The sequence below is a fragment of the Podarcis gaigeae genome (genome assembly GCF_964106915.1).
Source record: "Podarcis gaigeae genome assembly, chromosome: 17".
Taxonomy (NCBI): Eukaryota; Metazoa; Chordata; class Lepidosauria; order Squamata; family Lacertidae; genus Podarcis; species Podarcis gaigeae.
In genome coordinates this window covers 28,921,948-28,949,934 of record NC_139694.1, presented here as the reverse complement: position 1 = coordinate 28,949,934, position 27,987 = coordinate 28,921,948, and the positions used below count along the sequence as shown (strand labels likewise).

The 27,987-nt window shown below is 46.6% G+C and overlaps 1 protein-coding gene across 17 annotated transcripts in view; it reads right to left on the bottom strand.

Moving 5' to 3' along the window:
• The window catches only part of SMARCA2 (SWI/SNF related BAF chromatin remodeling complex subunit ATPase 2), a 127,601-nt gene that overhangs the window by 92,634 nt on the left and 6,980 nt on the right, over positions 1 to 27,987 (bottom strand). For 7 of the 17 annotated variants that reach the window (XM_083718288.1, XM_083718299.1, XM_083718302.1 and 4 more), the window contains exons 2-7: positions 23,034 to 23,292; positions 16,694 to 16,823; positions 10,028 to 10,351; positions 8,794 to 8,895; positions 6,241 to 6,490; positions 1,440 to 1,566 (exon numbers count right to left, since the gene is read on the bottom strand). In XM_083718288.1, the coding sequence (XP_083574414.1) occupies positions 1,440 to 1,566; positions 6,241 to 6,490; positions 8,794 to 8,895; positions 10,028 to 10,351; positions 16,694 to 16,823; positions 23,034 to 23,258 (1,158 nt within the window). In that variant the 5' untranslated portion in view covers positions 23,259 to 23,292. Of the gene's footprint in view, positions 1 to 1,439; positions 1,567 to 6,240; positions 6,491 to 8,793; positions 8,896 to 10,027; positions 10,352 to 16,693; positions 16,824 to 19,141; positions 19,318 to 23,033; positions 23,293 to 27,987 lie in introns of those variants that run through there. The other 10 variants (XM_083718289.1, XM_083718290.1, XM_083718291.1 and 7 more) reach the window with 4 other exon arrangements.

Genomic DNA, 27,987 nt, shown 5'->3' with positions numbered 1-27,987 from the left:
CATGATCTCCTCATCGACACCACCCTCCCCACCCCCAGTGCTGCTCCAGACTATTATTACAATTAATTTATCCATCTCCTTCTCTAACATAACAATCTTATTGAACGTTTTTTGACGTGTTAAACACTAACATTCAAACTCATTGGTAGGAAAATGCAAAACACTATAGAAGAGAAAAAGAGGGGAAAAGAACAGGAAAACAGTCACTATAAAGACATTTGTGCTGTATATATCTTCTCATTAGGGACACGGGTGGCGCTGTGGGTTAAACCACAGAGCCTAGGGATTGCCGATCGGAAGGTCGGCGGTTCAAATCCCCGCGACGGGGTGAGCTTCCGTTGCTCGGTCCCTGCTCCTGCCAACCTAGCAGTTCAAAAGCATGTCAAGTGCAAGTAGATAAATAGGTACCGCTCCGGCGGGAAGGTAAACGGTGTTACCATGCACTGCTCTGGTTTGCCAGAAGCGGCTTAGTCATGCTGGCCACATGACCCGGAAGCTGTACGCCGGCTCCCTCGGTCAGTAAAGCAAGATGAGCGCCGCAACCCTAGAGCAATCTGTGACTGGACCTAACCCTAGAGCAATCTGTGACTGGACCTTTACCTATCTTCTCTTTTATCCACACATAGAAAGGCAGACCCCTTGCTCTCACCAGGGTGCCCCCATTTCCCCCCTGAGAAATTCTTCCCACCCTCCTTTTCTTGCAGGCACCTCCCACCGCCAACCGTCCCCTTCCTGAAAGCGTCCTTCTCAATTCATCCTAAAGGAATCTTAAAGTTCTCAATCCCCTTCTCAACCGGAAGTCAGTGTTCCGGTTTGCGAACTTTTTTCTGAAGCCGATTGTGCTCCATTTTGAGTGTTACGCTTCCGACTTGAGCACCACACTTCCGTTTTGAGTGTTACGCTGAGTGTTTTTGCTATATATTTTGCGTGTTTGCGACTGTGTGGAACCCAGTTCAGCTACTGATTGTGTGACTACAGTACATTGTTTATCGCTTCCATTTTATGGATCAATGGTCTCGTTAGAGAGTGAAATTCATGTTAAATTGCTGTTTTCGGGGCTGTCTTTAAAAGTCTGGAACAGATTAATCCATTATGCATTGGGAAAGCACCCCTTGGTTTTGGAATGCACTTCTGGAACAGATAAAAGTTTGAGAATCAAGGTACTACTGTATTTGTCAACTACAGTGGTACCACAGAAGTTGAATGGAATCTGTTCCGGAAGTCCGTTTGACTTCCAAAGCGTTCGGAAACTGAGGTGCGGCTTCCGATTGGCTGCAGGAACACATCGGACATTTGGGTTCCAAAGAAGGTTCGCAAAGCGGAACACTCACTTCTGGGTCTGCAGCGCTCTGGAGCCAAAACGTTCGAGTCGCAAGGCGTTTGGGATTGAAGGTACGACTGTACAACCAAAAAAGCTTCCTTTCAGGGAAATTTGTTACCTGGCGCTGGAAATTCAGTAGCCTGAGTGCCTTCAGCTCCACCGTGGCTTTAGTTCGCAGGTCTGGGGGCAAAGAGCCAGGCAAGTTTTCCAATTCCTGAATTCTGTGAGCAATCCGTGCCTGAAGTCTAAACAGGGAAGGACACAGGACAGGGGATTTAGAAGAGAAAGAGATTTATTTGCCCATTGCAAGTGCATTTCACATTCTCTTGACCTTGCTAGATCTGCAATCCCATCCTCCGTTACTTGCAAATAAATCCAACCGCATCTTGCGGGACTTTACTCTCTGCAAACACGCGTAGGATTGGGGTTCCACTGTTGTTAACCGCTAATGAAATGCAAGTACGTACACTCTTGAAAGACGCAGCACTTTCAAACGCTGTTATTTATATCTAAAATAATTAGACTACGAATCACTGGAGAACTACCCATTTATCTGAAAAGCCTTTGAACTGCACATTATGTGTCTGTTAAGCTTAAGGTAAGAAATGAACAGAGAAAATCCTCTGAAATTTTCCAAAAGGCCAAGAGTTTCCTCACACTGTTGAGGAAGACATTTGAGGCATAAGCAGGGCTCAAAACGAGAGAGAAAAGGATTTAGATTCCAGCCAACCTGGGCTCCATTTCAAAGCAGCCTCAATTTCACCCACAGAAAATTTTTGCAATGGTTTTTAAGTCCACGTGGAAAGAAGGGGGGTTGGTAGCATCCCACGGTGTGGACACAAAAATACACACCCTTTTTTATTTATTTTTTGTCAGAAGAATGTCAGCTGCCAATCATGGCGATTCACCGGCATGCCATTCAAATACCAATAAATTCACCCCCTTATGTGCCGTTAAATCTCTTTATCGCAGCGCAAAGAGGGAAGAATTAATGCTAATGGTGTTAATAGAGGGGTTGGCAGCCCAGGGATGAAAAGTTGTTAACTAAGCGCAACGTTAAGAGCAGTGTCAGTCTGGCACCAGACGGGGGGGGGGGGGGAGCTGAAAGAGGCAGCACTTCCAAGAGCCAAGTGGGTCCTCACGTTAGAGGACCCTCCTTCTGTTTTCAGGCCAGGGAACAGAGCCAAGCGCCAGCAGAAGCTGGGGAGGGAAGCAGGATGTGCCCCAGAAATTTTGAACAAACGGGATCCCCGGCAAACCGATCAGCAGCGTTTGGGAAGGAGTGGAATTTGATCCAGGGAAGAATGTCACCGTGACTTTGTCCCCTTTATCTTAATAAAGACTGGCCGCCTTACCTGGCAGGTAAAACGAAGAAAGCAACACCTGAAAATCAACTGAAACCCACACGTCTATCTAAGGGTAGAGACCAGTAGAACCAAATTGTAGATGCTGCCATTAATTTATCACAAACTTATTCTTGGCTTTGCTTAAAACTGAACTAAAAGTCTCATAACTGAACAATCAATCAATCAATCAATCAATCAATGCAAAATGGCTTTCACATAAATTAAAAGGAAAAATGTTTTTGGGCTGTTTTTTAAAATATAAATTCGTATTAGGAATGCCCTGCATAAGGAATTGTAATTAACACTCTACTTTTAAAGGCTTTGTGGCAGCCACATATTCTACAATCAATGCATCAAATGCCGAAACAATGCTCCCTGCCTAATCCTGGGAACAGATTAAAAAGGCTGCCCTTGCATTCAGAGGGAAACAGTGAAGGCTCTTAAGTCGTTCAATCATAAGGAAGGGCCAAAGACGGAAGCAATTTCTTGAAGCTGCCATTTGCAAAACGCTCAGGGGATTTAATCTAACCCTGTCCAAAATATGTTTAATTAATCTCCACAGTGCAGTTACTTGTCTTCATCCATGCAGAAAGCGAATTTCGGACTGGAGCCGGAGATGCAGATCTTCTTGCAAAAGGGCAGAAGCCCCTGGAACCGAGGGAGAACAGTCACAAGTGTTGCCGTGAAGGACGGTGAGGGTTTTTTTGAACCGGGGGCCGTGCAACAGGACTGAGGACTCCGGGGTAGCAAAGAGCTTTCTGGCAGGGATACTTTCGTCAGATGATAAAAGGAATCCATCCGACATAATCCACTGTGCTCGTAATTTCAGGACAATAGCGGGCGTAATTTTTTTTATGAGCTCTGAGAAGGAAAGCAGCTTGGCGCATCGTGGAGTGACACTAAACTGCACTGCGCATTATTAGTTTTACAAGACTTATTCATTAAGATTAAAGCAGCACTTAATTTTTCTTCTAAGTGTTAAAGAGAGCTTTGTAAGAATTACGGCATGAATTTATTGCGCTGGCCCAGTTTCAAACAGCAAAATAAGCTGAGCTGTTCTCGACATAAATGTTAAGGTTTTGTAGAGATTTTTCAAAAGACAAGAGTTTCACTATAGTCTTTGTTGGTCAAAGGAGGGTATAATCGCGTTTTGGAGCAATCTCTTGTTATGCAGAAAGAATTCAAGAGAGACATCAAGTATAGCCATACTATGACAAATATCAGAAAAACTCTTTTCAGGATGAGCTGAAACTTTTCAGAGACAGTTTTAAGGGCAGAAGGCACCATCAATGGCACTTCACTGAACCTTCTTCTTCGTCATCATCCGCAGATCTCAGGATGGTTCACAATTTAAAGCATTAGCACAAAACATTCTCCAGCCAGCTTCTGGAACCTTCACTCAGAGCACGCAGGTTTCTCTTAAGTATTAGTAGTAGTAGTAGTAGTAATAATATTTTTTTACTTATACCCCGCCCTCCCCAGCCAAGACCGGACTCAGGGCGGATAACAACCAATAATAAAAACAAGTTGATTAAAACACAATTTAAAAGATTAAGTTACAACATTAAAACATTAAGGTGCAATCTCTTCATAGGAGGAGAAAGGAAAAAGAAAGAGTGGGAGGGAATCAAACTGATTCCAAGCCAAAGGCCAGGTGGAACAACTCTGTCTTACAGGCCCTGCGGAAAGAAATCAGATCCTGCAGGGCCCTGGTCTCATGAGGCAGAGTGTTCCACCAGGCCGGAGCCAGTGTTGAGAAGGCCCTGGCTCTGGTTGCGGCTAATCTGACTTCCTTAGGGCCCGGGATCTCTAGGGTGTTGCTATATATAGACCATAAGGTCCTCCGTGGGGCATACCAGGAAATGCGGTCCCGTAGGTACAAGGGTCCTAGGCCCTGATGTAGCCTCAGAGAAGGTGGTGATGTGAGAACCCCAATTCTTAACAGAGATTGATGAAATCCCAAATAATACTGGGAGCCAAGGAACCTGTGTTGCAGCAACATAATCCTGGGCATAACCAGGTTTGGCGTGGCTGTGATGTCGTGCCAGTCAGCTGGTCTGTGGTCAGCTGGTCTTCTGGCGCCCCAATGCCCCACTGACCATTTGCCTTGTGATCTTGCAAAGAAAAAGCGCCCAGAGATACCGTCAAGGCGACCAGAGCCTAGATTTAAGGTGCCGTTTGGCTCCCAGATTTTACATCTCGGTTTCTGACGCTACTTCTGGTCAGGTTGGCAGTACAGACGAGGATTGCCAGATGGCCTCCCTTTATCTCCTTGTGCGTAGTTTTGGCATTTGGTGATGTATTATAGAGATCTGATGGAAACAAATGAGGTATTTGAACCAAACCTGGGGCTGGGGGTGCAGTTCATGAGGGAAATTTGCATCAATTGGAACCACCACCAGCCTCAAGGGAGCGGAGGTGCCCTTCTTCTATGCCCAAAGAATCTTCCAGAAGGAGACACACGTTCCTTCGCAGTTTTCCCTCTGTCCACTGGGTGCAGGAGAAATTCTGGAAAATGGCTCTGCAGAGGTGAAAAAACACCTTCTACACAACTCTCAGAAAACGCACAAGCCTCGTCATACCCCCCCTCAAGTCAGCTGGTGCCTATTTGGGCGACACCACACAATTTCCGGGACGAGTCGCCACCCTTCCCCAAAAGTTACACACCACGAGTGTGACGTTGTTTTCATACAGCAGGCATGTCCAACTGGTAGATTGCGGGGTGTTCCTGCTAGATCTTTGGTCCCTCAGTGATGTCCCCCCCCCCCAAAGGGGGAAAACAACAACTGTGGCTTCCTTTAAAAAGCCCAACAACTTTGCCATTCCCTAAAACGCTCAACAACTTTGGTCCATCCAACGACAATGGGTAGATCACTGCCTCCCGCAGTTTGGTCAAACTCATGCTGGTAGCCTCGAGAATACTGTCCAGCCATCTCCCCCTCTGTCGTCCCCTTCTCCTTGTGCCCTCCATCTTTCCCAACATCAGGGTCTTTTCCAGGGAGTCTTCTCTTCTCATGAGGTGGCCAAAGTATTGGAGTCTCAGCTTCAGGATCTGTCCTTCCAGTGAACACTCAGGGTTGATTTCCTTCAGAATGGAGAGGTTTGATCTTCTTGCAGTCCATGGGACTCTCAAGAGTCTCCTCCAGCACCAGAATTCAAAAGCATCAATTCTTCGCCGATCAGCCTTCTTTATGGTCCAGGTCTCACTTCCATACATCACTACTGGGAAAACCATAGCTATAACTATACGGACCTTTGTTGGCAAGGTGATGTCTCTGCTTTTTATGATCCTTCATAGATCACTGCCTTGCCGTGGCGAAGGGGCTTGAATAGCTCAGGGAAGCTGTGAGCTATGCTGTGCAGGGCCACCCAAGATGGACAGGTCATAGTGGAGAGTTTTGACCAAACATGATCCACCTGGAGCAGGAACCGGCAAGCCACTCCAGTATCCCTGCCAAGAAAACTCCATGGACAAAGACAATCCTGTCATACAGCAACTGCTAAGTATTTCTTTTTAAAAAATAAATCACAAATCGTACTGAAACACCTTCTGCCTCTCCGGCTGGTTCTTACCTATATTCCCGCTCTTGGAGGATTTCCACAGGGTCCAGCCCCTGGGGCTTTTGGATGGGGCTGATGCGGTTCTGTTTCTGCTGCAGCTGGACGATGGGCGAAGGCTGGCCGGCCGCGGGCGGAGGAACTGAAGGGCCTGGCATGACAGCCGCCGGCTGGGCAGGGGCGGGTGCCGGAGAAGGTCTTCCGCTGGGGGACGGGACAGGGAGCTTCTGAGGGGTGCTGGGAACATTCATCTCTGGCCCTTGTCCTGAAAAATAAGGTGGCACCAATATTCATAAACCTGGACCAAAAGGAGCTAAACAAAAAGTTATCTATCCTTTTGGATAAGGTCAACACAATAGGATCTTGAACGCCTTAGCTCCCGAATGATCGAAACCCGGAAGTGATTGTTCCGGTTTTTGAACTTTCTTTTGGAAACTGAATGTCCGACGGGGCTTCCGATTGGCTGCAGGACCTTCCTGCAGCCAATCGGAAGCTGCGCTTTGGTTTCTGAACGTTTTGGAAGTCGAATGGACTTCCGGAGTGGATTCCATTCAACTTTCAAGGTACGACTGTATGCCAAACAATGACACTTCTCCACACTCGCTTCCATGTATACCAACAGAAACATTATTACGGTTAATAATAAAAAAGTATTTATATTCCACCCTCCCCGGCCAGGGCCTGGCTCAGGACGACTAACACCAAATATAAATTACAATAAAACGTAATAGAAAAACAACAACAAACAAACAGTTAATTAAAATACAGCCTCATTTTAGGAGTAGCCCATAAATCAGGACCATTAAGGGAAGAAACATTAGATATTAACAATCGGCTGAATCTAGGTGCACCACAATCCAATTCCTGACTCATGAAATATTCCATTATAAAGCAAATTTTGCCCAGTCATGTGAGCAGATGATACGTAATCCTCTTTTCATAACCCCAAGGGATGGTTCACATGTAACAGGCCAGCGCCGACTCGGGCTGGCACACTCTCTTCTCTCCCTGGGCAGCCCCATCGCATCCAAACTGACTAACTATGATTGCAGACCAGAACTGGTAACCCGCTTTAAAGCGTTACTTCCGGTTTTGGTTTGGAGAACGAGCGCAAAGCCCAATTTTCCCATTCAGATGCAACAGCACACTGTGGTCTCCCCAACTCAGGAAATCAAAGTATGTGAGAAGGAAGCTTCATACCAGATCATGGTTTGGTGATAATCTCTAAACCAGCCCCAAGACATATTTGGCTTTTTTAAAAAATCAGGATTAATCTCTAGAGTTTGAAAGTTCTAAAATGGTTTGTGGACTTTATTTTGCATTCATTAATTATAAAAGTCCATGTTATGTGCCCACTGGGACAGGTTTGCTTTTGTGGTCCTGTGATATCCTACAAGTTAATTCCTATTAGGAGCATGGACACCAGTGCTGCAATATGCACACAGCCCTGTATGCAGAGATGAGAGAAACCAAAGCTATGTCTAAACAAAAAAAACTGAATGCATCAAGCAAAAAAACTGAATGCATCAAGCAAAAAAACTGAATGCATCAATAAAGCAGGGAACTTGGCTGCATTTGAGGTAGTACAGCTGTGTCTGTTATGATAAATGAAAATGTTGGCATCTACCAGTAATTCTCAACATATAAGGTCAAGGGTAAAGACCAGAAGATGCTGCTATTTACTAATATGCCTGAAAAGCTAATTTTATGCTTCAACTCCCCATGAAATTCCATCCCTGTTCCCATCCTTTTATCAATAAAAGATTGCCTTTCCCAGGAAATGTCAAAATGAAACTCGCCGCAATTTCTCACGTTTATCAGTTACCTCACATTACCAAACTTTCATTCTCATTTCTATCGTTCACCAAGGAAAACATCGCGCTTTTAAAACGACTTAATGGAATTATCCCAATAGTCCAACGTCAATAAAAACCACTACAGTCCAATAATATATACTTTGCTATACATTGGTACCTTGGTTCTCAAATGCCTTGGTACTCAAACAACTTGGAACTCAAACACTGCAAACCAGGAAGTAAGTGTTCCAGTTTGCAAACTTTTTCGGAAGCCAAACGTGCTCTGTTTTGAGTGACACACTTCCATTTTGAGTGTTACGCTGAGGTCTGTCTGTTTCTGCTATTTATTTTGAGCTTTTGTTTTTGAGGCTCTTTTTTTGTGTTTTGTTTTCGTGGTTGTGTGGAACCCAGTTCAGCTACTGGTTTATTGGTTGATTGCAGTACATTGATTATTGCTTTCATTTAATGGATCCATGGGCTCGTTAGTAAAATTCATGTTAAATTGCTGTTTTAGGGGTTGTTTTAGAAGTCTGGAATGGATCGGTCCGTTTTGCATGACTTTCTACGGGAAAGCGTGCCTTGGTTTTGGAACGGACTTCCGGAACAGATTAAGTTTGAGAACCAAGGGACCATGGTATAGCAAAGGAGTTGTGTGTGTTTTTAAGAAAAGGACTGACTAACCCAACATTATTCTTTTTCTCAAGTCTCTCTTCTCTGTTATGTCAATGTTCTAGATATAAAAGAGCTGCCGACATCTTTCTTTCTTTTTTACCTTCTGGCCAGGTTTTGGGGGCCATGGCAGCCGTGTGCGCTGGCATTCCTGAGGCAGCTCCTGGTCCAGCTGGGAGGGGGGCATTGGCATGTGCTGCAAAAACTGCAAAAAGAGAAATTCTTGATTTCCTTCCATTAGAATGGGCCACACCAAAGCAGGTTCCAGTAGCTTTTGCACCACCGTCAGGAGTTGCAGTGAATTCCGTCACAAACCCCGACAGGCACACACAGAGCTCAAACCCCATTGTAGAGAGCATGTATGCAATGCTCACACAGTTAGATTTTGTGGGGTCAGCCTGATGGCTAAGCTGGAGGGAAAGAAAACAGAGGCCTCTGGCACACTATAAAATGCAGGTCTGAAATAGCCACATAATGGCCAAGAGGTTCAGGTTCAGAACAGTTTCAGGTTAAGAACGGACCTCCGGAACGAATTAAGTGCTTAACCTGAGGTACCACTGTACTCAATATTTTAGGTTCTATGAAAGGGAGTTATTCCAGATTTGGAAAAGAGGTATCCTGACGGTCCTGAGATACTGAAGCAGGACCTAGCCCCTGTCACACATCGAAAGCGGGGAAGAAATTCAGGACAGAGCAGCAAATACAGATCCTTGATTGGCCAGGGAATTCCCCAGATGTCAATCCCATGGAGAATTTGTAGGCTATATGCAAAAGTCGCCGCCGTGCTGTAGACTGTAAGACTATGGAGAAGCTCAATCAGACGCAGATTCAAGTGTGGTACAGGGATCTGAAAATCAACAGGGACTGTTCGAAACTAGTAGACTTCATGCCAAACCGTGTTCAAACGCTGCTTAAAAATAGCAGAGGTAATATCCGTTACTAACGTACGTGTGAGTTTTGTACGTGTATATGTGAGTTTTGTGCAATAAACTACTGTGCTAAATTCATTGTTGGTTTCAATTGGAATATTTTTCGCTCTGTAAGACGCACCAGACCATAAGATGCACCTAGTTTTTGGAGGAGGAAAACAAGAGAGAAAAAATATTCTGAATCTCAGAAGCCAGAGCAGCAAGAGGAATCGCTGCGCAGTGAAAGCAGCAATCCCTCTTCCTGTTCTGGCTTCTGGGATAGCTGCGCAGCCGGCATTCGCTCCATAAGACGCACACACATTTCCCCTTACTTTTTAGGAGGGGAATAGTGCATCTTATAGAGTGAAAAATACGGTGATTTGCACAAGGGTGACTGTAGAGGAAGCTGATCGAGCCCGGCAGTTTTACCCGTTGGCTTGTAAAGAGTCTGTTGCTGCTGAATCCCGGGCAGAGTCCTCTTCCCCTGGACGGCAAGCTGGAGGTTTTCGGGCAGCGGCTGACCCCTAGCCAGCATCTTGTAGGCCAGAATCTGCGCCCGGAGTTGGTGCAGCTGAACCGGGCTGAAGGGCGAAGGTCCCCGGCTGGGCTGGCTCATAGCTTGTGGGTCTCCCGGCATCGTGGGTCCCGGCTGGCTTGGCGGCATTTGGGGCGGGGTGGGACCCCCTCCGGACATGGGGCTGGAGACATGCTCGGGGGCCGGTCCCAAGGGCGACGGGTGGGGAGACATGTAGCCTGGAAGAAGCGAAAGAGAAATTAGCGCCGTCATTTCCTGAAAAATGTAAGAGGCTTTCCTTGCAGTGGAGTGGCTCAGCTTAATTAGGAAACAAGGAGCACCGGGGGGAGGGGGGGGAGAGACAATAAGCCAAAGAGTAACTTGCCACTCATAGCCACAGTATTTCCCTCTAGCATTTTGGTAAACGAGCTGGATTTATTTATTTATAGGATTCTTAAAAAAAAAACTTTATTAAACTTTTTAAAAACCACAAAATCAAAATTATCCATAACAGATAAACACCAAAGAATTGTCAAGATCCATTACACTTTATCACAGTCTTCTTCTAGTTCCACGGACTTCCCGCCAACTCCATCTAGCTTTAAATGTGTATTTATCTAGCTCACTGTTTGTGTCTGTTTAAAATAATTGCTTAGCCAAGATATTGTACTTTCTTAAACCTGTTCGGTGTATAACCGAAGCTATTCAAAGACTGCCACAGATTTTATAGTGTTGCAGTCTTTCATGTAACTTTTAAATAAACCCCGTTTATTGAAAATACTTGATCTGCGTGGTCTCTTATTCTTCCCGATAGCTTAGCCAGTTCTGCGTACACCAATAGTTTTTGTTGCCACTCCAATTTTGAGGGTATTTTTTCTCCTTTCCAATTTGATGCTATTAAAATTCTCGCAACTGCTGTCGCATATAGGAATAATTCCCTTATACTTTTTGCGATATCAGAACCCTGTATCCCAAGAAGGAGAGCCTCTGGGTTTATTTTGTTTGTAAACATGATCTTATGCATTTTTTTAAACTTCAATATTTCATCTATTTATAGGATTCATAGCCCACCTTTCAATGAATGTATTTTGCCAAGTCAGCTTTCCCAAAAAGCATATAAAATAAAAACCAATTGGGTATTCCCATTTTAAGAGCCTGTAAGACATTTATGATATACTACCTAAATCAGCTGCATGTGCGTCGTTGAGCAAACTTATGATTATGGTGTGCAAACCAATTAGGACAGAGTTTCCACTTTCCCACAGCTCTGTGGGTTCACAGGGCATGCACACAGTACAAAGAAGGTTCTTGGTTTCCAACAGATTCAAGTCACAGATACCAACATAAAACAAAACAATTAAGATGTAATATGCAGAGCATTTTAGTCTCATCAACCTAAAGGTCCTAGGTTTTAAACCCCAGGAGTCTTGGAGTCTCCTCTGCTTGCTTCCGTATTCTTAAAGTACAGTGGTACCTTGGTTCTCAAATGCCTTGGTTCCCAAAGGCCAAAACCCCAGAAGTAAGTGTTTCGGTTTTCAAACGTTTTTCGGAAGCCGAACGTCCGATGTGGCTGTCAGCAATTGTTTCCAGGGCGCCTGCACCAATCAGAAGCTGCACCTTGGTTTTCGAGCATTTCAGAAGTCAAATGGACTTCCGGAACGGATTAAGTTCGAGGACCACTGTATTTGGCGCTTTTGGTTTTGCTATCTTTTTTTATTTTGATTTTTTTTTTTTTTTGAGGCTTTTTTGGTCCATTTGTTTTTGTGACTGTGAGGAACCCAGTTCAGCTGACTGACTGTGACTGCAGAAATGGATAAAAGCCCCCCATCCAAACAATGACTATCATCAGAGTAAGTAAGGAAATAAATTAATTTTAATTCTCGTCATCTACAATACTGTCTTATTTATTTTATAGAACAGTACCTTGATTATTGCTTTCATTTTATGGATCAATGGTCCCGTTAGAGAGTAAAATTCATGTTGAATTGCTGTTTTGGGGTTGTTTTCAGAAGTCTGGAATGGATTAATCCATTCTGCATGACTTCCTATGGGAAGGTGTGCCTTGGTTTTGGAACGTTTTGGTTTTGGAACAGACTTCCAGAACGGGGCTGTTGTCTAGACATGCTCAAACGCATGTCCCATGCTCAGTCCAGAGAAACAAGGTGCACCATCAGAATCAAAAGAGACAGGCAAAAACACTCAAACATAGTGCAGTATAGGGTCTGGCAGAGGTGCGGTTTGGGGAGTGTCTTGGGGGCCAGACAAAAAAGATTGGACGGCCACATTTAGCCCCTGCCCCAAATGTAAGTGGATGTTTAAAGGTAAAGGGACCGCTGACCATTAGGTCCAGTCGTGGCTGACTCTGGGGTTGCAGTGCTCATCTCACTTTATTGGCCAAGGGAGCCGGTGTATAGCTTCCGGGTCATGTGGCCAGCATGACTAAGCCACTTCTGGCGAACCAGAGCAGTGCACGGAAACGCCGTTTACCTATCCGCCGGAGTGGTACCTATTTATCTACTTTCACCTTGACATGCTTTCGAACTGCTAGGTTGGCAGGAGCAGGGACCGAGCAACAGGAGCTCACCCTGTCGCGGGGATTCGAACCGCCAACCTTCTGATCGGCAAGTCCTAGGCTCTGTGGTTTAACCAACAGCGCCACCCACGTCTCATAAGGGGATGTTTAGATGTCCCCAAATTTACTGGGCTAGCTTTGCTATCTATGTATCTATTGCTCCAAACTGTTCTCCGCTTTCACAATACTATTCCAGGCCCTAAGTAACAGGAGCCCCCGCCCAGGACACAACCTGGGGGAAAGCTTTTGCAACGTAAGCATGCAACGATATGTCAGGACAAAACGAGGTTTTACGCTGTAACCGTCTCGAAGCGCGAATACGCGTTGTTTGCTCAGGCGGCTGGGTGCTGGGCCTGGCGCTCAAATGAATGCAACTCCTTCTAAAGCCAGCCGCATTTTCCTTTAAAATAGGAACAGAACGAAAAGCAGGCAGCCCAGCATCAATAGGAGGACGATATATAAATATCCCTTTGATTGCAACGTTCGTGTTTTCAAAAGGGGACACGGGGAAGCAGCCTGCAGAGTTTGGCGGCATAATAGCGTTCCGAAATAAATAAGTAACTCCCTTTCTGTTCAGCTGAGCTTCTGGAATGCCAGGCAACTGTTTAAATTGCAGAGTGTTTGCAAGCCTTATCTAAATACCGAAACCATCCCAAGCGCTCGGTTTCAACCGTGAATTCCTCTGGGAAGGGACCCCCAAACAATGTGCTTCTGCCGCTGCTCATTTGTTTTCAGAAACTGCCAGAGATTAACCGTATTTTATGCTTACCTTCTGTTCTCAGAGCTTAGCTGCGCAGCATATGCCGCGATGAGAACGTTTGACCTTTCAGAGGCCTGGCCTGCCCTCCGTAAGCAGCGGAAAAAAAGCGGCTGGATGTGTCAGCCAAGGGAATGCAAGGAGAAGCCCCCAGGAAGGAAGGCGGTGGGGGTGGCAAAGGAAAGGGAGATGCAAATCGCGAAGGGGAGGATATATCCCGCACTCAAGGTGTGCACAATGCTAAACCCTAGGCAGGTTGCACCATTTTCACATCATGTATTTGGTCCGGCAGGACGCGGGTGGCGCTATGGGTTAAACCACAGAGCCTAGGACTTGCTGATCAGAAGGTCGGCGGTTCGAATCCCCACAACGGGGTGAGCTCCCATTGCTTGGTCCCTGTTCCTGCCAACCTAGCAGTTCGAAAGCACATCAAAGTGCAAGTAGATAAATAGGTACCGCTCCGGCGGGAAGGTAAACGGCGTTTCCTGCGCTGCTCTGGTTTGCCAGAAGTGGCTTAGTCATGCTGGCCACATGACCCGGAAGCTGTCTGCGGACAAACGCCTATATAGAGCGAGATGAGTGTGCAATCCCTTGGCCTATATAGAGCGAGATGAGTGTGCAACCCCAGAGTCGGTCACGACTGGACCTAATGGTCAGGGGTCCCTTTACCCTTTTATTTGGTCAGGCAACCATCTGCCTGCCCCGAATATTGCTTTCTGAAGGGACGCAAATTAAAACTGCAGCAGGCTCTCCGTGGCTTCCCTCCCCACCACACCTCTGCTTCCTCAGCAAGAACATCACAAAGCAAGCACCCACCGATATAGTTCTGTTGCCTTCACTCTGGTGACCTCAAGGTTAGATTGCTGCAATGTGTTAGACGTAGGGCTGCCTCTGAAGACGGTTCAGAAACTTCAGCTGGTGCAGAATTCAGTGGCCAGGTTGCAAGACGGTCTGAGCTTATTACACCGGTCCGACTGCACCGGCTCCCGATTAGTTTTCGGGCCCAATTCAAAGTCCTGGTTTTGACCTCCAAAGCCTTAAACGGCTCAGGACCGCAATACCTCAAGACTGCCTCTTTCTATATGAACCTACCCAGACCCTGAGATCATCATCTGATGCTCTTCTTTGTATGTCCCCTCCTCAATTGGTCCAGAGGGTGACAACACGGGAACGGGGCCTTCTCTGCAGTGGCTCCCCATCTGTGGGATGCTCTCCCCAGGGAAGTTCGCCTGGCACCTTCATTATACACCTTTAGGCACCAGGCAACAACGTTCCTTTTTAACCAGGCCTTGGGCTGATTGACATCCAATGCCCTTTTAAAATGTGGCTCTTTTGGAGGGGGTTATGGCGTTGTTATTTTTATTAGGTATATTGCGGTTTTATATCTTGATTTTATTCTGTGAAGCGCCCTGAGACCCCCGGGTATAGGGCAGTATATAAATTCTAATAATAATAATAGTTCCTTTCCAATGAACTCTGAATAAATGCAAACAAACTCCAATGCTACAGACTCATCCAACCCAAAATCCCTGCATCGCGGTGGGGCTGGACTAGATGATCACTGTGGTCCCTTTCCAGCTCTACAAGCCTCTGATTCTATGAGCTAAGCAAGAATTTAATCGACGTAACTGAGAGTTCCTTCCTAGTAAGCCATTGCCGGAGGGCTAGAAATGCTGGCAGCCAAAGCTTTGGTCTGGATAGGTCACCAGTCTGATATTATATAGAAAGCTGCCTTTTCCAGTCCAGATCACAGGCCCACCTACAGCTGAGTATTGTCTGCACTGGCTGGCAGCAGCTGGCCAGGATTTGAGACACAGTCTTTCCCAACCCTAGCCAGATATGCTGGGATTTGAACCTGCGACCTTCTGCAGGCAAGCCATGCTTTCTGTCTGCTTTCTCTGCATGCAAACATGGGGCTCTACCTTCGTTCTCTAGCCCGGACGTTTGCCCTTCTTGGATCTTATCCAAACACAAAACAAAGGCGGAAGGTATAGGAGCCCCTGTCAGGGCTCACCATGGCAGGACAGGCATGGGGGGAAATTAGTTGACTATGTTTTGGTTGGCACAGCTGAGGCCGCAACTAAAGGAGGCGTCGTGAATCCAGAATAATCACAAGGAAAAGTGCTACCAGGCCCTCTTGTGGCAATTAGGACAGGCTCCAAAGGCAAAGATGGGACGCAGGTGGCACTGTGGGTTAAACCACAGAGCCTAGGACTTGCCGATCAGAAGGTTGGCGGTTCGAATCCCCGCAACCGAGTGAGCTCCCGTTGCTCGGCCCCTGCTTCTGCCAACCTAGCAGTTCGAAAGCACGTCAAAGTGCAAGTAGATAAATAGGTACCACTCTGGCAGGAAGGTAAACTGCGTTTCCATGCGCTGCTCTGGTTCGCCAGAAGCGGCTTAGTCATGTTGGTCACATGACCCGGAAGCTGTACGCCGGCTCCCTCGGCCAATAAAGCGAGATGAGTGCCGCAACCCCAGAGTCGGTCACGACTGGACCTAATGGTCAGGGGTCCCTTTACCCTTTACCAAAGGCAAAGAGGGAGAGACTTGGCCGGTTAGTGAGAAAGTTGGAGAGAAGCTTCTGCTACCAGAGGATGGCAGAGCCAGAGTTGGACTGGGTGACAAGGGCAATTTCATATTTAGAGATAGGGATATCCTTGGGAAAACAGATGGACAGGACGGTTCATCTTGCTGCATTAAGTTTCCATTCCACAAACAGTGCTCATGTGGTTTTGTTCCACCGTGTGAATTATTTCTTGATTTTCTAATAAATACAGATCCTCCAAAACACGAAAACACACCCAATGAAAGCAAAAAATACAGTGGTACCTCTGGTTGTGGACAGGATCCGTTCCGGAGCTCCGACCAGATCCGCAATCCGAGGTGCCTGTTCTGCGCACACACGCGGCGTGGTAGAGCACTTCTGCGCACTTGGCAAAAACCCAGAAATACACTTCCATGTTCCAAAGTTTACATAATTGAAGTTACGAACGTACCCTTAAACTTGCTTTCCTTGCAATTCTTTTTGAGCCTAAACTTTTAGGAAGGAGTGCCTCTCCGGGGGAAAGTTTATTCAGCTCTTTATTACAGCTTCAAAAGCCTTTTATAAATAAAGGCAGAAAGACAAGCACCACCAAAATAACCAGCAAGAATCTGACAACCAAGGGCACAAGGCACCGTCCAAATTAGCGAGCAGCTTCACAGATCTTAAGAGCGACCTCAAATATATCGCCAGCCCCCTGGAAAACCCACCTTGGCTGTGCTGATCCCTTGGGCTCTGGGGCGGCCCCATGCCGGGGTGAGGGGGCCTCATGCTTGCTGTCTTCATGGCGTTGTTGTGCAGGTCTTCCACCATTCCTTTCTCATGCAAACCATCAATGGGCTGTAAACAGATGAAAAACATGCATACGTTTCTGGAGTGCTCCATCATTTCAGAAAAATGGGTCTCTAGACGTACACACACAAAATACAGTGGTGCCCCGCAAGACGAATGCCTCGCAAGACGGAAAACTCGCCAGATGAAAGAGTTTTCCGTTTTGGAGGTGCTTCGCAAAACGAATTTCCTATGGGCTTGCTTCGCAAGACGAAAATGTCTTGCGAGTTCCTGCGGGGTTTTTTTCCTTCCCCCCCTTTTTCTAAGCCGCTTATCAGCTGATCCGCTAAGCCGCTAATAGCGCTAATCCGCTAATGGGCTTGCTTCGCAAGACGAAAAAACCGCAAGACGAAGAGACTCGCGGAACGGATTCTTTTCGTCTTGCGAGGCACCACTGTAGCATTAAAATCCGGTCAACTGGGTTTGCCATATGTCTGGATTTTCCCAGACATACCGGGAACAGAAGTGGGCAGCAGTGCAGTTTTCACATAAAAATAGCTGGAAAGCGGCATTTTTAAAGAGCAGCCCATGTCAGCAGGGCAGTTTTCCCATAAAAATAGCTCCAAAGTGGCATTTTTAAAGCGATTTTGCCCCCAAAGCTCAACAACTTTACTGTTCATGTTTTTTCACTGTTTGAAATAGGTCAACATCTAAAACACAACACTAAAAAGACCAAGAAAACTGAAGACTCAAGGAGCTCTGATGGCATCAAATGAACACGGTGAGAGTTGTACGCAATACAGCACCCATCTTTTCTGAAACTGTCCCTTTACGATTCAAGCGTGTTTGACTTTTTTCATTCCAAACCTAACTTAGAGCAGCTTCAAAAGCCATTTGTTGAACCCCAAGACTTCTTGAGAGCCCTGTTGTGGTGCGTTGGGCCAAAAGTGCTGCTGCGATAATCTCCTGCTCTTTGGCAGCAGCCAAGCAAATGGCAGGGACCACAAAGACCACTCCCATTATTATTATTATTATTATTATTATTATTATTATTATTATACCCCACCCATCCGACTGGGTTTCCCCAGCTGCTCTGGGCGGCTCCCAACAGAATTAAAAGCACAATAAAACATCAAACATTAAAAACGTCCCTAAACAGGGCTGCCTTCAGATGTCTTCTAAAAGTCTGGTAGTTGTTTATTTCCTTGACATCTGGTGGGAGGGCGTTCCACAGGGCGGGTGCCACCACCAAGAAGGCCCTCTGCTCTCCATAACCCGGAAACAGACGCAAGGAGCTCAGAAGATGAGGAGATGTGTTGTCTGGGGCACTCTGAGCAGCAACTGCCACCCCAGAACATCCCCAAGACCATTTGAATGTGAATATTCAATGGTAGGAACCAGCCCTTCGTATGGGGCAGGATGAAGGAGAAGCAGAAAAACCTCACGGAGCCCTTGCAGCGCCCAAGACCAGCAAAAAACTGAATTTGTGAAGCAAGAAAGAGACTCAGAGTCAGCCAAGGGAGGAAGAGAGGGAGAGGGAGGAGGTATCTGAGCAATGAGAATGAAACTCATGGAAGGCAACTGGATTCATCCAGGGGAAGTGAGAGATTGCCATGCGGGGACAAGATGAGATCCACACGGAAGGGAGGGAGGGGAGCAGGGAAAACAGAGCAAAGTCCATGCAAAGGAAACCTGAAAATTGCAAGCCTGGAGGTTTTTTTTATTAAAAAAAAAAAAAGCAGAAACATCAGCGCAGGAGGAAATAGAAGATTTACTTCCCTTGCCAGCTGCAAATGCAGAGCACTAGGGAGCCGTTATTTAAAGGGAAAGGAGCAGTCAGCAGCTGCTTTCCGGAGAAAAAGGGGCAGCGCACAGACTTGCGCATGTGTGCACACACACACTCCCCGTCCCCTTGCACACACACACACAACACACACAGCTGCCGCACTCCCATCTCTTGCTCTCCGCCCAGCCAAGGCCATGTCCAGGCCTCCAAGTGTTGAGAGCGATGGAGAGAAAGCGAGAGAAGCTGGGAGGAAAATCAGAAGTCTGCTACAAATGGAAAGAATAAATGATTCCAGATTTGGGGAGGTGGGAAGAACTGCAAGACAACGCAACAGGTTTTTGCACGGCCAGAAGTTTCCCTTTATACCCAACAGCATTTTCCAACTAATCTGCTGGAGAGGAGGAACTCCATTTCTTCCTTTCTCTCGAAGAAGGCACAGCGCTCCCGATAAAACAACAACAGCCGCTGCTATCCCTAATAGCACATAATTAAAACTACAGCGCTAGAAATTCTCAGTTTTGGGAAGGGCAGTTTGTTAGTGTTGAAAAAGGACCAGAGCTATCCTGAAAACGATGCCCTTGGCACAAGCAGTCTTTCTTACGATGGAGATGTTTGCCAAGGCGGATCAAGGTGTTTCAAAGTTATGGGACCGTGGAAAAGCAGTTGGAGACGCACCGAAAATGGCCTTTTTGCCGTGGGCAGAAGATGCTTCAGAGCAGGTGGGCTGAAGTCCAAGAAGGGAGTTTCCTCCCTATGGCATTTATGGGTCCAGAATGTTCCATGGCAGTTGGCAGATCCGTTAAGAATGAGAAAGCAGGAAGCAGGTGAGGGAGGAAGAGGAAGGCTGGGCAAGATGCTCCCAGGGCACACCTTAAGGCAGATTTGTCGCCAACCAACCAGGTGTCATCATTATTATATTAGTATTCGCATTATTTCAATCAATTTACATACCACCCTTTATCAAAAGCTCCCAGGGCGGTGTACTACATTAAAAACACAATACAGAACATCAACGATAAAAACATAGCCAAAAGCATACTGACAGAAAGCAAATCATTAATAATAATAGTCGTTTCCCTCTCACTTTTACAGATTAGTTAATGGATGAAAGGTAAACGGAAATGTTTTTGCCTGGCACCTGAAAGCATGTAATGATGGTACCAGGCAAGCCTCTCTGGGGAGAGTGTTTCAAAACTGGGGAGCCACCACAGAAAAGGTCCCGCTCTCTTGTTGCCACCCTCCGCACCTCTCTGGGAGTGGGGGACATAGACAAATGGAGGGTCTGGGTCAGTTCACATGGGGAGAGGTGATCCTTGAGGTATTGAGGTCCTGAGCCGTGTAGGGCTTTAAAGTTCTCAAAACCCCAACCTGAAACTGCAAGTTAACTGATCTCTACGTGGCTTTTGGTGAAATGCGATCTTTCCCCTTCAGGAGGTGATACTGCAGCCCAATTATTCTTGGGGAAATTTTTGTTCCTGGGGCTGTGCCAAATTCACAAGAAACGGAGGGATACAAATCAGAGTAGGAACTTGAAAATATACAAGTCCCATTAAACACAGTTTATATCACACGCACTCCAAATAACAACAACCCCTATACCAAAAGGAGGTTAGTTCAGAAACAAAACTTGCAACGAGCCACTTCTAAAGTATAAATCCTTTACTTTTGGATCGTGGTCATAAAGAAAGAAAAAACCACTAACCTCCCAGCATTCATGAGCCCGAAGGCAAATAAACTCTTATCTGCATGAGAGTAAAGCTGCCCAGGAGCTCTGCACAGGCGTGTTTACACAGAAGTAAAGGTAAAGGGACCCCTGAACATTAGGTCCAGTTGTGGCCAACTCTGGGGTTGCGGCACTCATCTCGCTTTATTGGCCAAGGGAGCTGGCATACAGCTTCTGTGTCATGTGGCCAGCATGACTAAGCCGCTTCTGGCAAACCAGAGAAGCGCATGGAAATACCGTTTACCTTCCCGCCAGAGTGGTACCTATTTATCTACTTGCACTTTGACGTGCTTTTGAACTGCTAGGTTGGCAGGAGCAGGGACCAAGCAACGGGAGCTCACCCCGTCACGGGGATTCGAACCGCCAACCTTCTGATCGGCAAGTCCTAGGCTCTGTGGTTTAATCCACAGCGCCACCCGCATCCCTTACACAGAAGTAAGCTCCAGCAATTTCAGGAGAAGTTGCTTCCACATAACTCACTCAGGATCAGGATGTAAGGTGCTAGCACAACATTGCCAGCTGAGTCTACAAAAATTAAGAACCTCAAAAGTTATACTATCCCACCCATAACAGCACCCACCATTTGTGATGCGTTTCCATTTGGGAAAACGTTGAAACTATTCCACTTGTAAGCTTCCCTCTTTTCCTGTACGGATGTGGCCTTACAAGAGTTGCACCAAGATTGAGTAGCCATATACAAGCCTGAGTAAGGACACAGCGTGATTTCTAATGCCTGGATCCTGTATTTACTACCCAGATCCAGTGATTTCAATAAAAACGCCATTCCCAATAGGTGGTGTTCAAGCTTCAGGACAGCATCCAAAATATACTGCTTTGGTTTCCAAACTGCCATCCTTCTTCAAAAGGAAACTGGCAGCGCCACCTTCGACATGGCTACTCAGAGGTAAGTCCCGTTGTCTTCAATACTACTAAACGCCCTGGTAAGTAAATGGATATAGGATAGCAGAAACCCAAGTCAAAACTGTTTGCCATAACTGCAGCATTGAGTTCATGCGCTACAGAAGCGCTGCTCAGTTGCAGGAGTCAAATGCATTTCCGTATCACAGGATCACCATCTGCCCTTTTGTTGTTCAGTCGTGTCCGACTCTTCGTGACCCCATGGACCAGAGCACGCCAGGCACGCCTGTCTTCCACTGCCTCCCGCAGTTTGGTCAGACTCATGTTTGTAGCTTTGAGAACACTGTCCAACCATCTCGTCCTCTGTCGTCCCCTTCTTCTTGTGCCCTCCGTCTTTCCCAACATCAGGGTCTTTTCCAGGGAGTCTTCTCTTCTCATGAGGTGGCCAAAGTATTGGAGCCTCAGCTTCAGGATCTGTCCTTCCAGTGAGCACTCAGGGCTGATTTCCTTAAGAATGGATAGGTTTGATCTTCTTGCAGTCCTTGGGACTCTCAAGAGTCTCCTCCAGCACCACAATTCAAAAGCATCAATTCTTCAGCGATCAGCCTTCTTTATGGTCCAGGTCTCACTTCCATACATCACTACTGGGAAAACCATGGCTTTAACTATACGGACCTTTGTTGGCAAGGTGATGTCTCTGCTTTTACTTAGATAATATAAAGCTTATGATTATTCTGGAACACAAAGACACAGCCACTGCTTTTTAGCCTTGTCCAGTCTGCAGCTAAATGCAAACGGAGCGCAGGGCTTTGGCACTTTTAATAAAGTTATCTATTTTATGTAACATAAAACTCCAAGATACATTGTCAAAGGCTTTCTCTGCATCAATAAACATTAATATTGCTTTACAGCTCTTTCTTGCTTCTAACTTTTCCAAAATATCCACAACATTTCTAATGTTGTCTTTCATATGTCTTCCAGGCAGAAATCCTGCCTGGTCTTTATGAATATACTCAGATAAAACCTTCTTTAGCCTGTTGGCCAGTGTATTTGCAAAAATTTTGTAATCCACACTGAGTAGAAAGATTGGTCTGTAGTTTTTAACATTGGATCTATCTTGACCCTATTTAGGAATCAGAGTAATATAAGCTTGCTTCCAGGTTTCAAGTGCTTTGCCCCCTCGCAAAATCGAGTTAGATACTTCTGCTAGAGGTTGGATGAGCCAGTCTTAGAACGTCTTATAATATTTTGCTGATAGACCATCAGGTCCTGGTCTCTTGGGGCTTTGGCACTTTTAATAGCTGTGCGAAAGAGGGGATTTCAGCCACCAATGTTTGCCGTGCAAGTGACCCTACTGATGTCAGACGTGCACAACAACTACTGCCCGTATTTTGTTAGCTAAAAACTGGAAAACCCAAGAATCACCAACGATAATGGCAGATGAAGATGATGGACTTTTTGGAGCTAGCCGACCTAACCGGAAGAGTCCGCGACCAGAAGGAGGAGGAGTATCAGGAAGAGTGGATTAAATTTAATGATTATCTAGCTAAATTTGTTAAGTCAAATTAACTGAAAACAGCTTGCAGATATTTAATTGGCTTAGGATTTTATTTATGTTAAGTGATGAATTAATATGTTTACTTCCATAAGGTGAAGATTTAAGGATGTTAATGTCTAAGTTAAATTTTATCAGAATTGGGATTTGGAAAACCGTTAAAAGGACATGCAATGAAATTCAACCAAGGGGAAGCGAGGAAGTCACCTAACAAAGTTAGTAAGTGTAATTTTCAATAAGGCTATGATTTATGTTTGTTTGTCTTATGTGTTTGTTTATAATATTGTGAAAACTAATAAAAAATTTTGAAGGGAAAAAAAGACGTGCACAACATGGGGAAAAACTGAAAATGCTTACTTTGTGCATGGGGTGCATTCCTTCTGGCGGGTAATCGTTCGGTCCCATAGCGGGCATGGGATGCGGAACGCTTGGAGGTCCAGGACTCGGTCCCATCATGCTGTGCACCGAACTGGGCGAGGGACCTGGTCCTGGGCTGGGACCCAGTATGGGTCCGGGAGAGAGCCCTGGCCCCGGGGAAGGTCCGGGATGAGGCATGGCGCCAGGATCTGTCGGAGTAGCCATCTGCTCTCTGCCTCGCTTTCAGTCCACGGTCCGGCTGCAGGGAGAGAAACACAATGTGAAGGTCAGTTGTCTACAGCCAAGTAACGATGCAAAGCATAAATTAGAACAGAGCATATGGAAATAATTGCAGTTATTGCCTCGCTTCCTAAAGGGCCGTGAAAATATAATAATAATAATAATAGGGTTTCCAGCCAGAAACTTTAAAACAAACCGGACTTGTTAAGATAAAAATCGCACGTTTTCTTTTAAATTGGGAGTTTTGCACAGAAGGACAGTTTAAGGATAGAGTATATAAATTGATATAAATGATAAAAGACAAATGCGCATTCCAGAGAAAGGAACCGGACACTATCTGTGAAGGACAGCACAGATCCTTAACCCTGGCTTTGAAAACTCATTCCGACGGTGCAGAATAACTAATCTAAACTCTGAGGATGCTGCGCTTGAGCCAACCAAGCGCTACTCAGAGTAAACTAGCGAAAATGAATGGGCCGCAGCAAATGTCCATTCATTTCGATGGGAACAAAAAGGCACAGGTTCTCGGACTTCTGGTCATCAACCGTTTATTAGGGCCATGGAAGTATCTCCAAGGCAAGAGTTCTCTGCTACAAGAATGCTTTGCTTGCATTTGGAATACAGATACCGATTTTGACAAGGGTTAAGAATCTGATCTGTTTATATTGCTACCAATGAAGGAGACGTCTCCTAAATTCATCAAGCCAACACTTGCTCACAGAAGCACCAAAGCATGTCTCCTTCTTTTCTGCCCACATGGATTGCAGTGGGCCTACTGCAAGATACAACCCATTATATTAAAATGTATTATTATTATTATTATTATTATTTATTAGAATTGTATACCGCCCGATATGCCACAGGTCTCAGGGCCTCTTGCAACGTAAAATCGCAATATAAAAGCACAGAATACAGTACAGTGGTGCCCCGCCAGACGAATGCCTCACAAGACGGAAAACCCGCAAGACGAAAGGGTTTTCCATTTGTGAGTTGCTTTGCAAGACGAATTTCCCTATGGGCTTGCTTCGCAAGAAGAAAGCCCATAGGGAAATCTCCAGGGACCTCTTTTAAATGCTGGCGGTGGGGAGCAAAGCCTTCCCCCCCCCCCGGCCTTCAGAAGAGGTCCAGGAAGGCCGGCGGGGGCCGAAATAATAATAATAATAATAATAATAATAATAATAATAATAATAATAATTTATTATTTGTACCCCGCCCATCTGACTGGGTTTCCCCAGCCACTCTGGGCGGCTTCCATAAAAACCAGAAATACACTAAAATATTACAGATTAAAAACTTCCCTGAACAGGGCTGCCTTAAGATGTCTTCTGAATGTCAGGTAGTTATTTATCGCTTTGACATCTGATGGGAGGGCGTTCCACAGGGCGGGTGCCACTACCGAAAGGCTTTGCTCCCCACCCCAGCATTTTAAAAGCGGTCCGGGATAGCAGGGAAGCGCTTCCCGCGATCCCGGACAGCTTTTGAAGGCAGGCGGGGGGGAGCAAAGACGTTCGCCCCCCGCCGGCCTTCAGAAGAGGTCCAGGGTGAAAGTCTTTGCTCCCCCCCCCCGCCTGCCTTCCCGGGGGCTTTAAAATCGCCCCGGGACAGCGGAGAAGTCTCCGCTGTCCCAGGGCGATCTTAAAATGCTGGCGGGCGGCAGCGAAGCCTTCGCTGCCGCCCACCAGCATTTTAAAAAACCCCGGGACAGCGGAGAAGTCCTCTGCTGTCCCGGGGTTTTTTAAAATGCTGGGGGTGGGAAGAAAAGCCCTTGTCCCCCCCCCCCAGCCTTCAGAAGAGGTTGGGGGACAGACTGTCCCCGGACCTGGTCTGAAGGCGGTTTCCATAGGAACGCATTGATTGATTTTCAATGCATTCCTATGGGAAACCGTGCTTCGCAAGACGAAAAACTTGCAAGACGAAAAAACTTGCAGAACGAATTAATGTCGTCTTGCGAGGCACCATTGTACATAATAAAAAACAAGAACAACTCAAAAACCGCCCCTCCCCAACACTGCAATAAATGTCAAATAGTGATGACAGAGGACTGAGCAAATTTGGATGGCTGCAATGAAGCCACAGAGGAATAAATGGAAAATTCCTGCTACGGAATCCAGGACCCTGAGTCTAGAGAGATATCGAGTCACACAGGCCCATGTGTGAAGACCTTGGAGGGGTGGGGGGAGGACAGACAAAATAAGGACCTATGGAGGCCTGCGCTTTATGCCACGTTACACATCACAATTTCAGCCGGCACCCGTTGCACAACCAGACATGCCAAACACTGCAGTCCTATAGGCTGCATGACAAGAACAAGACTCAGAGCAGAGTTTCCTAGAAAGTGGGTATCTTTCTCCCCTCAACCAGGATGTTGCCATGCTGAGTACAGCTGTACAGTGGTACCTCGTGTTGCGTAACCTCCAGGTTGCAGAATCTTTGGGTTACGGCTGCGGCAAACCCGGAAGTGTATACAGTGGTACCTCAGGTTAAGTACTTAATTCGTTCCGGAGGTCCGTTCTTACCCTGAAACCGTACTTAACCTGAAGCACCACTTTAGCTAATAGGGCCTCCTGCTGCTGCTGTGCCGCCGGAGCACGATTTCTGTTCTCATCCTGAAGCAAAGTTCTTAACCTGAAGCACTATTTCTGGGTTAGTGGAGTCTGTAACCTGAAGCGTATGTAACCTGAGGTACCACTGTACTTCCAGGTTTCGCCGCTCATGCATGTGCAGAAGCGCTCTATTGAGCCGCATGCATGCACAGAAGCGGCGCCTCTAGTTAAGGATTTTTGGGGGTGCACACAGCACCCCGAAATGAATTAAATCCATAACTAGAGGTACCACTGCATTCTTCCAAGCATGCTGCGTCTTGAGTGGCATGTGCCACTCAACGGAGACCCCTAACATTCCACTCCTCTCCAAGACAGCCACCTACAGCGGGCGGACAGGGGCATCGTCCTAAGAGAGTTGTAGGGTGATGTTGGGCAAGAGAAAGAGGAGTGTTACTAGGACTTCCCACTGCCATCCCTGTATCTTCCCACCTGGACCGTGCATCCACCGCAAAGTTTGCTGCCAGAGTTGGACCGATCAATGCCACCATCTTGGCTGCGACACGGCCGCACCAGTCACCTGGCTCAGCATCGACTCAAATGAGCTCAAGAACCAACCTAGCTCCACCAGGTGTTGGTAAAGCCTCCCCTCGGAGGGCACCTTGCCAGACCAAGCTCTCCCTACCCAACTTCTGCCTATCTTGGCTTCTGCTGCCTCAGTTCACATTATCCGCCAGACCCATAGCTGTCGACTTACAGATTTGAAAATAAGGGATTTTCCAAGTGCAGGTATGTTCAACGTCTGAGCCCCTCCGAGCCAAAGGCAGAAAGCCCAGCCAGCAGCCAAACGAAGCCTCAAGCGGTGGTTCCCACAGTGCAGCAACCCGGCAAAAGGGATGCAGCAAGAAAAACGCCGTCACCTCTCTGTTGGGAAGCGCTGAGCAAAGGCGAGTCCCCAGGCAACGCGGCAGATTTGATTGGCACAAGGCATGCAAGCTCCACCCCGAGTCGTTCTTAGACTCCTTATGGGGTGAGCAACGCAGCCAAGCAACACAGTTGAGGAGCCTCCCTGGCCGGCAGGGAGGGAGAGGAGCTGCTTCCTTTGAAACCCAGGAAGTTTAAGGGACATCATCAGTAAGGGACAGCAGTGGGACACGGCGCTGGGATAAGGGAGTTTCCCGTCAAATAAGAGACGGTTGACAGCTATTCAGACCCCTTTGGGGCCCCAAACCCCACAGATCCCCGAACAGAGGGGTGGGTCTCCCAAGACAGAAATTCAGCAACTGCGGAAAGCACCCTGGGGAGAAGAGAGGGCAACACTGGGTTCTTGCGAGAAGCCACCTTGTTTGACACCGGAACCAAGAACCTATGGCGTTTGAAGCGCGTGCAAGGCTTTGCTTTTGCACTTTGGGTGCACCAATGGCTTCAAGTTCCAAGAGAGGAGATTCCGACCCAACGTCAGGAAGAACTTTCTGACAGCAGAACTGTCTCCCTCAGGAGGTGATGGGACTCTCCTTCCTCGGATATATTTAAGCAGAGGTTGGGTGGTCATCTGTCATGGCTGAGATTCCTGCATCGCAAGGGGCTGGACTAAATGACCAGAAAACAGAAGGACAACAGTTGGCAAGTGGCGCTGGCCATTGCACGGTGTTCCACGGTGTGTGAAGCATCCCTGAATTGGAACAAACACACCTAGTATGAAAAGGGTTCAAACAGGCGCCCGTCGTCTGCTGCTACATCATCCATTTCATCCTACCAGAAAACAAAAACACAGGCGCCTTAGAAACACAGTCAAAGACGCCAGAGATGGAAGGAAGAAACAACCCTGGCTAATAATAACAATTTAGTATTTTATACCCCACCCATCTGGCTGGGTTTGCTAGAAACAAATGGCAAACCAAGTTGATGGACTACGCCGAAACGGCAAAAGTATCTGGGAATCTCAGGAATCAAGAAGACCAGAACTTTTAAAAAAGAATGGGGAAAGTTTGTGATTCACTTACGAGACCGTTGCAAGCAAGTTAAAACATTGGCAAGATTTTAACCATCACACTTGTAAAGTAACAGAAAGTATGGATAATTTAGAAGGATAAATATTTGGATAAAGATATTTATGCAGTTGTAAATATTATCAATGGGACCCATGGATGGGTTGGGGGGGGGGAGTCTGGAGA